This window comes from Sander lucioperca, chromosome 24 (assembly GCF_008315115.2).
Source record: "Sander lucioperca isolate FBNREF2018 chromosome 24, SLUC_FBN_1.2, whole genome shotgun sequence".
Lineage (NCBI taxonomy): Eukaryota > Metazoa > Chordata > Actinopteri > Perciformes > Percidae > Sander > Sander lucioperca.
Window position 1 is genome coordinate 12,803,074 of NC_050196.1, and position 12,224 is coordinate 12,815,297.

At 41.5% G+C, this 12,224-nt stretch overlaps 1 protein-coding gene across 15 annotated transcripts in view; it reads left to right on the forward strand.

Annotated features, from left to right (window-relative positions):
- The window catches only part of LOC116044564 (R3H domain-containing protein 1), a 45,758-nt gene that overhangs the window by 12,057 nt on the left and 21,477 nt on the right, over positions 1-12,224 (forward strand). For 11 of the 15 annotated variants that reach the window (XR_004896564.1, XR_004103711.2, XM_031291854.2 and 8 more), the window contains exons 3-8: positions 1,987-2,185; positions 5,429-5,446; positions 6,072-6,161; positions 9,939-10,062; positions 11,464-11,542; positions 12,092-12,151. Coding sequence is in view for 13 of the 15 variants with exons in the window: in XM_031291854.2 (XP_031147714.1) it covers positions 2,027-2,185; positions 5,429-5,446; positions 6,072-6,161; positions 9,939-10,062; positions 11,464-11,542; positions 12,092-12,151 (530 nt within the window). In the remaining 2 variants the exon portion in view is untranslated. Of the gene's footprint in view, positions 1-1,986; positions 2,186-5,428; positions 5,447-5,498; positions 6,162-9,938; positions 10,063-11,463; positions 11,543-12,091; positions 12,152-12,224 lie in introns of those variants that run through there. The other 4 variants (XM_035998401.1, XM_031291856.2, XM_031291858.2 and 1 more) reach the window with 4 other exon arrangements.

Sequence of the window (12,224 nt, forward strand, 5' to 3'; positions counted from 1 at the left end):
TAGTGTGTTTCTGTCACTTTTTGGCTGCACTGCCTTCACTCTGCACCCTCAAAATTTCAATTAAGCCCTATATATATATATATATATATATATATATATATATATATATATATATATATATATATATATATATATATATATATATATATATATATATATATATATATATATAATATATTGTGTGTGTGTGTTATGGGCTCACTTTGAAATATTGCAACACCCTCTTAATTTAGTTATGTTCAACAAATTTCAAACCTATTTTTTACCAATTGGTGGTGCTCCAAAAAAGGTTGGGGGCTGTGACCCTCCACGCCTCCTTTAACACTTTGGAACCTCGATGTCAAAGGTTTATTATTTTTTGGGCCCAAGTGGAGACAGACACTGTAATCTGAAGCTGTTGGATCTCACAGGACCAAACTGTCCCCCTGCTGTGTCTTGTCCAATCACGTCCGTCGTCTATAGCTGAACAGCTGCAAAACTGTGAGCCAGCACAGACGGACAGAAAGGAGTGACGGATGATCACAGACTGTGTTGATGACACAAACTGCCGCTCCTTTTTCTCACAGCGTACATTGAGTTTGAGTTGTCAAACTCAGATGTAACTAATGGCATTCTAAAAGGATGATTTCCATTTGGATATGGAGACATCAGTAATGTTATAAGTTACACCTGTGTTTCTACTCCCACAACATCTCCAAATGTCTGCCATGAAAACATTTGTTAGGCTGCTCAGTGGCAAATTGGCATCTGTGCACTTACGGCAGATCACTGTTACTACTGCTGCAGTATTGCTTCCACTTTCTAAATAACACCCAGAAGAAAAACTGAGACAAAGTAAACGGTCATTACTAAACACTCCTCAAACAACAATATGGACCACACCACGGATGACAAGCAGGCGCTTTGCTGTGGGCCTGATTCAATGATGCAGTGTGAACAAGTAAGTTTTATTTATTACTGTATGGCTAAATAGCTTTCTACATGTCAAATTTGTTTTACTATTTTTACTTTTAGGGACCTTAATGCCGCAGTATACTCCTCCATATAGACACTATATATTATAATTCTGTTTATTATTTAATAATGTAGGCCTGTGCTGTTGCATTTCTTTATTATTGCATTATTTCCTAGTGTGCATTATCCACAAATGGCTTAAAATGAGTTCATATCAATTACATAATGATGATAAACTGTTTCTCTTTCACAGCGTAGAGAAGAAGGATGAGGACAATGACTGGTGGCCTCCCCAACCATTGGACACACCCCATATTCTCAGTGTTACCTTGTGTTTATATCTGAAATAATAAATCTGCTCCAACTAGTGAAAAAGTGCATATTGTGTTGGTATACTGTATATACAATCACCTTGGCACATGCTTTTTGGAAAGCAAAGCAAACACATTTTTGAAGTATAAAACTGCTAATATGTGAGTATTTTAGGTAGTAGAATTTGTGCAATAAATGATAAAAGATTAAAACAAACTTTGAATTACAGCCTGACTGGTGCAGGATTTTTAAGGCTGATACAGACATCAATTCTTCTTTTTAATTTAATTAACACTAACATTTTTAATTAATTGCTTACATTTGTTTTTTTTGTTTAAGGAAACCTGATCATTATATGTACAATGCGGGTAATAGAATAATACACCTGCCAGTACTCTCTGGTGGACAAACTATGTATGGTGTTTCTAGATGACCTCAAAAATCTGTTCCCAAATAATCATCCATATATCTGTTATACTTGTAAGTGTTTAGGCCAATTCAAACTACTTGAATATTGAACTGCCTAGATACAGTACATACCTGGGGGAGAAATGTGTAGAATAGTTATACTTTGTAGTATATCTTATTTGTATGTTTCTGTTATTTGAGGCTTTGCTACTTAAATAAAAGACATTACATTATAGTAATGGAGAACTCCATTCCGTGAAGCCTCTCATCGTAACATGCTCATCCCCTCATGGACATTTCTGTCTCTTTCAGGTTCTCTGTATTTGCCAGCATCTCCGAGTAAGACTTTGCAATGAGAATGTCCGATACAGTTGACACTGAAACGATGAAAGTTTCCGAAGCTGCCGACACGGTGCCATCTCCAAAAGACAACGGCACCAAGTCTGAGATCACTGACCAGAGCCAGAGCAGCAGAGATGAACACGGCAGCAACAATAACAGCGACGTACAGGTAAAGAACTGAATGAGATGTATATGTTCACCCTAAAAATCCTCCCGGTAACACCCCTTTCAAATGCTGACCGGTATCGTATAGATCAAAACTGACTTTTTGTCAGAAAAGTGTTCAGACAGTCTTTTTTTTTTTTTTAACGTTTCCTCAACATGTCACATACTCGTCTAATCAGGGAGGTTAGAGGTGTCAGCAACCTGACCGGACCAGGAGTGATTTTTCATTTTTCTTCCACACTCCTCTCCATAAAAATTCAGTAAGAGTCAACGTCAAACACCAACTGCCCTGGGGATCTCTTGTCACCTGCGGCATTCAAGATGATTTTTCCGGGCAGCAAGAAAAATGATTCCTGAAAAGTATCAGCTGCACAGACTGAAATAATAATGTGGTGCTTGACTCTGCCTTGCCACAGCACCGAGGTCGGTCACTACTGAAACTGAGTGTGGAAAAAGATCATTTGGTCGTGTAAACTAGTGAATCTCATGGATCCTCCATGGGAGACATTAAAGCACTGGATCTACTGGGGATTCAGGCCAGCTGAGATCACTTTCAAATAAACTGCCAGTTAATTAGTTCTCCATGTCATTGCAACAAATGTGCTCTGGGACCGCAGACAATTTTCACTTGTTAATTTGTCTTCAATAGTAAAACCGGTGCTGACTGGTTAGTGCTCCCAAATGGCAGAATTATGTGAAATGTCTTCGATTGTGGTCAAGGAAACAAAATCCAGGAAGGGAAAAGGATTGTCTCTGGCTGCAGCCTAAAAATAGGATTCAGGCCAATCTGGCCTTGTGGTTGGAGGCAGGCAGAGCAAGGAAGTCAGGCAGGCAGGCAGATAATCTGGAGCTCAAATCCTGGCTTATCTACAAACTTCCTGTGTCTATGTTGCCCAGAGGAACAGAATGACACCAGCATGGGGAAGCTGAAGGGGTGAGAGGAGGGGACACAGGAGAAAGAGGGAAGAGAAAGATGGGTTAAGAGGTTAAGAATGAGGGAGCAAGGATAGAAGGAAGGTGAAAGAGCATGAGAGACATGGTATTGAAGATTGAAGGAAGGAAAGCAGAGGGAAGACCAAAAAGAAGCATATGGATGAAGGTGGGGGAATGATTTCTCCTCCTTAAATCTACTGAACACCTAACTACTACTGTAGATGATAAAGTAAGTGTGGTCAAAATAACTCACCACTGACCACATCTGAGAGTTATGCAGCACCAGTAAGTTGAAACGATGTAGACAGGGGTTGCAGTAATTGGCCAGAACAGACGGAGCAAAAAGGAAACCGAAAGACTGTGAGATGAGGTAACTTTTAAAAGATGAATTAACACAATCTTCCTCTTGGAAATATAAAGTTGACTTCATAAGCAATAAAACGCATCATTGCTCACTTCAATACACACTTTGTTCTGCTGCTTTCTCAATGTGTCAAGCTATTTCTTTTTGCAACCGAAATGAAAGCATCTTGGGAAATTCAACGTGCCATTATCCTGTAGTTACCACTTGTGGCCACAGTGGTCGCTGTTCAGCAAAAATGACATACTGTTGTCTTATATTTAAACAAGAATCGATTTGATACTAGTGATTGAAATTAGCAGTGTTTTTGATGGAATTTTAAAGCAAGCAAACTGCTCTTTTCCTCAGCTCTTACCGCCTACAGCAAAACTCTGTCCGTTCACATCTCACCTCAGATTGACTTTGCATGTATCACTCTTTTTTTTTTTTTTTTTTTTTTTTTTTTTTTTTAATCTATTTAGCGACTTACTTCTCCTTCTACTCCTTTTCCTAAAACTCACCCCCGGCATAATTATTCCGTGGTCACAGGACCATATGCCAAGATATGCCGACAGCCCTGAAGCCCCTGACCTTTCTGCTCGTAATTTTCAGCAGTGGAGGAGGTCGAGCTAATTCTGTCGTTTTGTATAAGGGCATCGGTTAAATGCCTGAAATGTTCATTGTGGGAGAAATAGAGGAGGTAGGGAACTGGGTAAGAAACGGGGGAGGGGGCGGCAGTAGGTGTAACGTGGAAAAGCATTCCTACAGAGGAAAGGGGTGGGGGGGAGACTGGGTGACTTTGCCACCATCTGCCTCCAGCTCTGTCCCCTGCAGCAGGACAGGTGGCTGGTGGCCGGCCTACTTCTGCTGACTTCAGCCCTTTCCCATTCCTTTATCTCCTGCCGGCATTGTTCATTCCCCACTGGCCCCACGCCGCTCAATTAGCTGGTGTAGCGGTGCGCTCACAGTCCCAGCCCTCTCCTCCCCACCCCTCCTCTCCTCCATCCACATCCATATTACCTGATATAGAAAGGGGCGCGGCAGGTCACAGGCATTGGAGATGGGCGAACAGCGGTCCATTTCAATTTTTTTTTTTAGGTGTTATTTGGCCCTCAAGCTCAATAAGAGGGTGGGGGTTGTCCTTTTGATTTCAGAGGACAGGTGGTGAAGGACAGAGTGGTGTGCACTTGTGTGTGGATGCATGTTGGGATTAGGAAGCAGAGGACTGGGCTCTGTTACAATTTTGCCTGAAATGGCTCCTGCCAGGTCTCACCCCCCTCTCCCCTCCTCCTCTATGCATGCTACTGAGAGACCTTCTGTTTATACGTACACACACAGAGCCACCAGTGCGTGAAGCACAGAGGCAGCGAGCTGTCTCACACACTGTTGGGTGGCCAGTCTCTGCTTTCTTCATCTCACCTCCAGCGCCTCGGTTTGATTCACATGACAGCTAAATGGAGCTGAGAGCAGCGCATAAGACTGACCTGACGTGTGTGTGTGTGTGTGTGTGTGTGTGTGTGTGTGTGTGTGTGTGTGTGTGTGTGTGTGTGTGTGTGTGTGGCCGCTTTAGTAGCATATGCTCTGCAAAATTAATTCATGCTCCCAGGAAAATGGTAAATGTTTAACTTGATATTTCGTGGTGCGCAGGGAATTTTCTATTTCTTTTTGCAGATCAATGCCGCTAAATTTTGTTTCTGTGTCCTTACATTTTTCAGTTTAGGAACAGATGTAAAAACACCGGCATTACAGGAGGTTATTTGTCTTTTTCTGCTGTCTTGGTATAAATTGTTTTGCTCTTCTGCAGAGCTACACTAGTAGCGCACGCATGCACAAAATGTAGGCCACTCATATTTAATTCAAACTTTTTCACTTTCTTAAAGTAACAATCCTCTTTCCCCCACCAAACTTCTGTGGTTTGTTTGATTTTTCTTCCTGTGCACTTTTTCCCTGCACCCCTCCCCTACCTATGGACAGCCTGTGAAGTACTCTAAGGTACGGTACGCTCGACGTGCATGTTGTGCAAGGATGCTCCAACCTGTGTAATGTGCACTTGGATTGCATTGTTTGCTTGAATTAAGATGGAATTTGTACCTGTGTTTCCTGTCAAACAAGTTGTCATTGTACACATTGCTCCCGGAATTTTTGAAATGAGTTCAGTGCAATATATTTTGATGCAATTAAATGAATGATAGTGGAAGCTATTGTGTGTCTTATGCCTGAAAAAAACAAATTGTTTGAAATGGCCGTTTCCTGTTTGCTTGCTGCATTGCTGTAGATGGTTCAGGGAAAAAAAATGAGACGGCTTGGGTTTATGTGAAAATGCTTACTTACATTTTTTTATTTAAGACTGTTCTGATCAAGTTATCTGAGAAGATCTACAGCTACTGGTGGACAATCATGTTAGCTATGAAGAGCTGCGTCACTCAGGAAAAGATTTGACAGCTAAAATGGGAAATATTGAAACTGTATGATTTGCTTGCAAGAATTGATTGTGCTCGCTGGCTGTTTCTGTTTTACTTTGGCTTGTCGCTGTGATGCGTGATAATATTGATGCGGTTGTGTGTGTGCGTGCATGGTTTTAACTGTGCCCACCTACCTGCACCCCCCTCCCCCTTAGTCCAACACCAGGCTAAAGCTGGTGCGGAGCCTGGCAGTGTGTGAAGAGTCCTTTCCTTGTGCTATTCCTGAACCTTCAGCAGCACCTCAGGTAACAATCTCTGAATAACCAGAGTGTATTCACATTAGGAGTGTGCTGGTTTACCAGTTTTACTGTACACCATATTCTGATGGTAACAATTACTGGACAATTACTGTCAATACTGTGACTATTGCTGTTTTTAGAGGGCACCAAAAACAGCTCTCCTGTCTTTATTAGCAGCTATTAGCCTTTTTACCAGCCAAACAGAGTCAGCGCTGGACTGACGGAACCAGGCAGCCTGCCTGCCTAGTTCTAGCTACTCTGGCCATGAATTGTTATGCCAACATTAGCTTGTTAACCTAAGCACAGCTAGTTCATGGCTGCCCAAGTCGTACGTAAGTCATGTTCTGTGAGAGCGAGCATGCATTTTTTACAGTACGTGACAAACAAGGAAACTCATCTAACTTTTTACTTATAACACCCAGCAGGAAACACTTACAGTACTAACTTAAAGACCCCATCTGGACATTTTTGAAGACATAGAAAAGAATAGTACGCTTTGAACAATTCATTGCACGTGATATGATTTTTTTCCACAAAAAAAATGCGGGTTTGAGGTAATTTTCAGGTCTAATAGTATTTCTGGAAAGCTTGATGGTTATCGTGATAATACAGTTAGGGGTGCATGATATATCGACTCAATATCGTTATGGTGAAATCACGTTGCGCATTATATCGAAAGTGTCGCAATAAGTATGCAATATTTAGTTTATTTTGTGGAGCGCTGCGTCTCGTCTGTTGGCTTTGTGGCTGAGTTGTTTGATTTAGAGCTTGCTTGAAACGCTGTAATGATCATCATTTCATCGGCCAGTTACCGTGCCACTTGCACGTTAGTCCACGTCAGTGCACAGGGCCACTACGTGTCAAACCCTATGGAGCGTACCACGTGTTTGCATATTTCAACAGAGTGACAGTGTAAATGAAGAAATAGAGACAACAAAACGGAACGAATCAGAAGAGAAAGAAATGTTGTGTCCTGTTCTCTTTATTTATTTATTTTACACTGTCCAACCAGTAAAACATGTCCTGTTCTGTAGACATGGTCCTTATTTATTTATTTATTTATTTATTCCTGTTGGACCAGTCCAATATGACCATCGGTTGAAATAAACCTTGTGTTGTAAAAAAACTTGACATGACATTTTTGGCCACAACGATCGTAGCATGAAAATGTGATGCCGGCACATCCCTAATTCACATGGACACTCTGTTCATATGGAGTAGAATTCATCCCAGTCATCTCATCAAGCCCGATGTGACATAGGTGGTTGTCCGACACCTCGGCTCAGTTCGTTAAGATACAAGCCCACACGCATAGCGCTGAAGTGCTGACCAGGGATCAGTTCTTCATCTCAGCTCATTACAATTGAGCATGTAGACCTCTGATGCTTGATTAGTGGCCTTCGTCTGACAGTTATGATTAAATACCTGCCTGTGGCCGCTTGATGAAAACATCACATCATCAAAACCGAAAGTACAGAGCGCCAACAGCGGGCCGGACGTTTAGTTTGCTAAATCAACTCTCCTTTTACTGCGTATCTCTGGGCAAAGCCCCCCTCTGATCGAACTCTCTCCATTACATGCCACTGTGCACCGCTCCTGGCATGCTTTCACACACACACACACACACACACACACACACACACACACACACACACACACACACACACACACATATATACACACAGGTGCGTTTGTTCCAGGCGTTTCAGCCAGTCAGCACCGAGCTCCATAACCAGAGGGCGGTGTTATTCCCACAACAGTCTCGCATCGTCTGCACTCACACAACGTCCTGTATTACTGCCATCAATCATGTCGAGGAAATTACAATTTCCACACGTCAGCTACAGAGAGCTGTGGAGCGCTCTAATTGAATACTCTTGATATTTCCCCCGCTACTGTTATTGGGCCCGGAGTCGAGGCTCCTTCTGCAGCAAACTAACCTAAAGGGGCGAGGTAAGGCAATAAAGAAAGAAAAGGAGAAAACACATAAGTGGAGTACACATTCAGCTGTAAGATCACTGACTCCCATTCAACCTCTTGATGTATCAAATCTAAATATTTATCATTGTTCACCACTTTACGTTATTGTCTCCAATGTCGGATTGTAAGCATTAACAAAGAGCTGTATGGATGCTTTCTCTGCATCCTGAAAAACTACATCTGTCCCCACATGGTATGCCTGGCTGTCAACTCCAATCAATGGCCGATAGTCGAGAGCCTCTGAATACACGCTGCACTTTTTGTTTTAGACTGACAGCATGTTCATTACAAATTCAGAGGACCATCATTTTCACGCTGTTTTTCTTTATCTCGAGGTAAATGGATGTCAGGAAACAAATGAGGCGGTTCGCAACAGCTGCACATCAACCGGGCGGCTTCCATGTGATGCCGAGGGTGGCATTAAGTAGCAAACATCACCGCTTCGTGCCAGAAAAAAATCCTTTTGCTTTGACGAAAACACACACACACACACACACACACACACACACACATGAACTCGTTGTCACTTACACAACACAGTCCTAGACTCATTTTCGCTTTCTCCCAGTCTCGCTTAGGCAATTAGTCAGTCACGTTTCTTATTAGCATATTACATTTTCACATATATTAAGAGCGTCTTGAAATGAAGGAGAACGTAGCGTCTCATTATCTTGCTTCACAGCTGTTACAGATATCCAACTTGTGACCTTTTTTGGTTATGAGCTGCTCTCCTGCCACTAGGACACCCCTTCTCTCACTCCTTCATTCATTCATTTCTCTCTCTCTCTCTCTCTCTCTCTCTCTCTCTCTCTCTCTCTCTCTCTCTCTCTCTCTCTCTCTCTCTCTCTCTCACACACTCTCACACTCTCTCTCTCTCTCTCTCTCACACACTCTCACACTCACTCACAACACACACTCACTCTCACAGGCTCTCTGATGTTAGCTTCCCAGAGTTGTGTTTAATCCATTTACCGTGTACTGGCAAGCGTTCTCCTCTTTTCAGCTTTCCTTTCAGCCTTTTGTAGAATTGCCTGAAATGCAAATCAGATACTGCTCTGAGGTGTGGGTGTGTGGGTGTGTTGGGGTGGGTGTGTGGTTGTGTGTGGGTGGCGTAGCACAGCACGGCTAGGGTAAATCAAGGCCATTTTTAATAGATCTCGCAAAACATCCACATCTTCCATTCAGATTGCAGCACAGTCGATTTTTAAGAATTTTACAGTTGGAGGGGGATTACAGCTAACTCCTCATGCTGTTGAATTTTAAGGAATGAAATTTGCTGTGTTGTTTATTTCTGGGCTCCAATTCATGTTTTATTCAGGTGGTTTAATAAAAACAAGCTAATCTGATAGATTAATTGCCATTGTGATTTGGAATTCATGGACGCAGGTGCATTATTACCAGCAAGGAAACGGGTTTGGATGATAAACCAGGAGAGTTTAAGTGTCTTGCAGTGCCCTCTCTTGCCCATCCTATTCTCTAATTAACCTAGAACCTCAGGCAAGATCACGGAGAATGAAACGCCTCATATTTAATGCCGCCTCTCTAAATTAAAGTCTCATGTCTGTTCTTTAATCAGAAGTCACATTTAGTATTTGAAGCTCTTGTAAAATGCTGGCATTAGTGCACTTGTGTGTGGTAGACTAGACAGAGTCCCCCAAACACACACACACACACACACACACACACACACACACATACACACACAAAATCCGGCATTTAATAGGACATCAGCAAGATCTGTTTCACACGCATACTGTACCTCAACCAGTTTTTCAGTCTGTATTTTCTTTCCTCCCTGAACAGGATGGATTCCTTCTCCAGCCCTTTGAAAAGGAAGATCAAGCCACACAGGACCAGGTTGAGAAAGAGGACGGCTACGATAAGGTGGACAAACCTGAGAAAACGCCAAGAAAAATGCTGTCGAGAGGTAAGAAATTTATATATATATATATATATATATATATATATATATATATATATATATATATATATATATATATATATATAATATATATATATATATATATATATATATATATATATATATATATATTAATATTAATATTATTCATACACATTTTAACATATTTTTGTCCTTGGTTAGATTTTAAGGTTAGAAAGAAGACCTGACGGGACTTGCCATCTCAGTCACAGGAGCTGAAATCTTTCCATTAACACCACAGCTTTCTTTACATCATAAACACCTGGGGCCTCATTTATAAACATTGCCTCCTTCCAAAAAGGAGGTTTAAAGATGCATGTGCTTTTCCCCATCCCCAAAAATTAAATTTTTAGGATTTAATTTAGAAAACTTGGCAGGAGGGTATGTGCACGTCTTGAAAATGAACCTCACTATAGATTATTTATACGTTTATAATATTTTAGCTGTGTGTCACTGGCGACACTGAAGGCAACATTTTGAAATGAAGCCAAATGCTTAAATGATACTTATCACACAATCCATGTCACTCAGCCAAATTACAGCCTTCTACCATGTCACGAGCAACAACCAATCCTAAACATTTTTTTCCCGGCACAGTGCCCTCCAGTTTGTCCAAAAGCACTTCTCCGTTTTAAATGATATCTCATTATGGGCCGATAATTGGCGTGATTCAGTTAATTGCGACAAGCTCAAGGTGTTAAGCAATTATATGGATTCCCACAGGCGTATAAAGGTGTCTGCTTCCCTCTGTGGAGAAAACGCCACTGATGAGGCAGCCTCCAATTATAGAAACCAGACACCCACCAAGAGGAACGAGCTCTGTGTCCCCTGACTCCCACTGATGGCTCCCATCCTTTGTTGGCGCACAGGAACAAGCTTTTTCGGTGTCAACTTTGTTATCCAACCACTTCTTCGTTTCTTAAACGGTTCCGCTGGCAGTTTTTTTTTTTTTAAATCGGTCACACTAATAACAACCACCAAACCGCTAGTGCCTAGCACTGTCAGTGAAGTTTCTTCTTTCACATGAGCAGTCTGACTTTTCCTTTCTTTCTTTCTTTTTCTTCCCAAATTGAGCTGAATGACAACCTGATTAATTAGCATATCAATAATCACAATGGGCGTTTCATTAACTGTTTATCAATAATTTGGGGAGTTAACGGGGTGGAACATTTTCAAGTTTCTTATTATTTATATAAATGCAATGATGTCCAGAAAATGACATATAATCTTGGGGATTGTTTTATAAATCAGGACATATTGGAGTGAATTTGTGCGCAGGCAACATTAAGGGTGGTCTCCGTTTGATAAATGAGACCTGTGATGCACTGCCTTCATTTCAAAGGTAACCTCATTGGTCATTGAAACATGTGTGTCTCTCTTGGTTAGATTCCAGCCAAGACTACACTGATTCAACTGGCATAGATCTCCATGAGTTCCTGGTCAACACGTTGAAGGGCAACCCCAGGTACGCTCAACATACACACTGCTGCAGTCAAACACCAGCCTAAAGGCCTGCTCACCACATTTCAATGGAATCGCTTGATTAGTGGATTCACTCGCAGAAAAGAAATTGCTCAGCCTTGGTGAGCTTGACACAGGAATTCCCGCCATTGTGCTATAGCAAGCCGTCTTTTCACTGCTGACATTTGAAATTTACGGAGAGCCAGAGTGTCCAAAATGGAGACAGCTATCGTAGCTTATGAACTTTGTTGTACGTTATTTCCGGCTTCCTGGACAGGTAATAGAGTTCCCTGCTGGCTAGCCTGTTAGCGGTTAGCTTGCATACTACAGTATTCGCCAAGTAGCCCTATGTCACTGCGCCTTTTTAACCAAATATTTTGCATTTTACTGTGCTACTTTATGGTGTGACCAGGCCTTTAGAGACTGTGTTACTACTATTTGAATATTGGTGATATTTCTTATGACCTGAGAAGTGAAAAGAATATTGATTATGAACCCAATTTTGCATTCAGGATGTCTAAAAAAACAATCTTAATATGTATCATTTATTTAGGGATCGAATCATGCTACTGAAGTTGGAACAGGACATCTTGGACTTCATCAGCAATAATGAGTAAGACATATTCGTTGCCATTTAGCAGGTTCTCAACCAGACTGAATTAGTGAATCCAGCTGCAGTAGCAAAC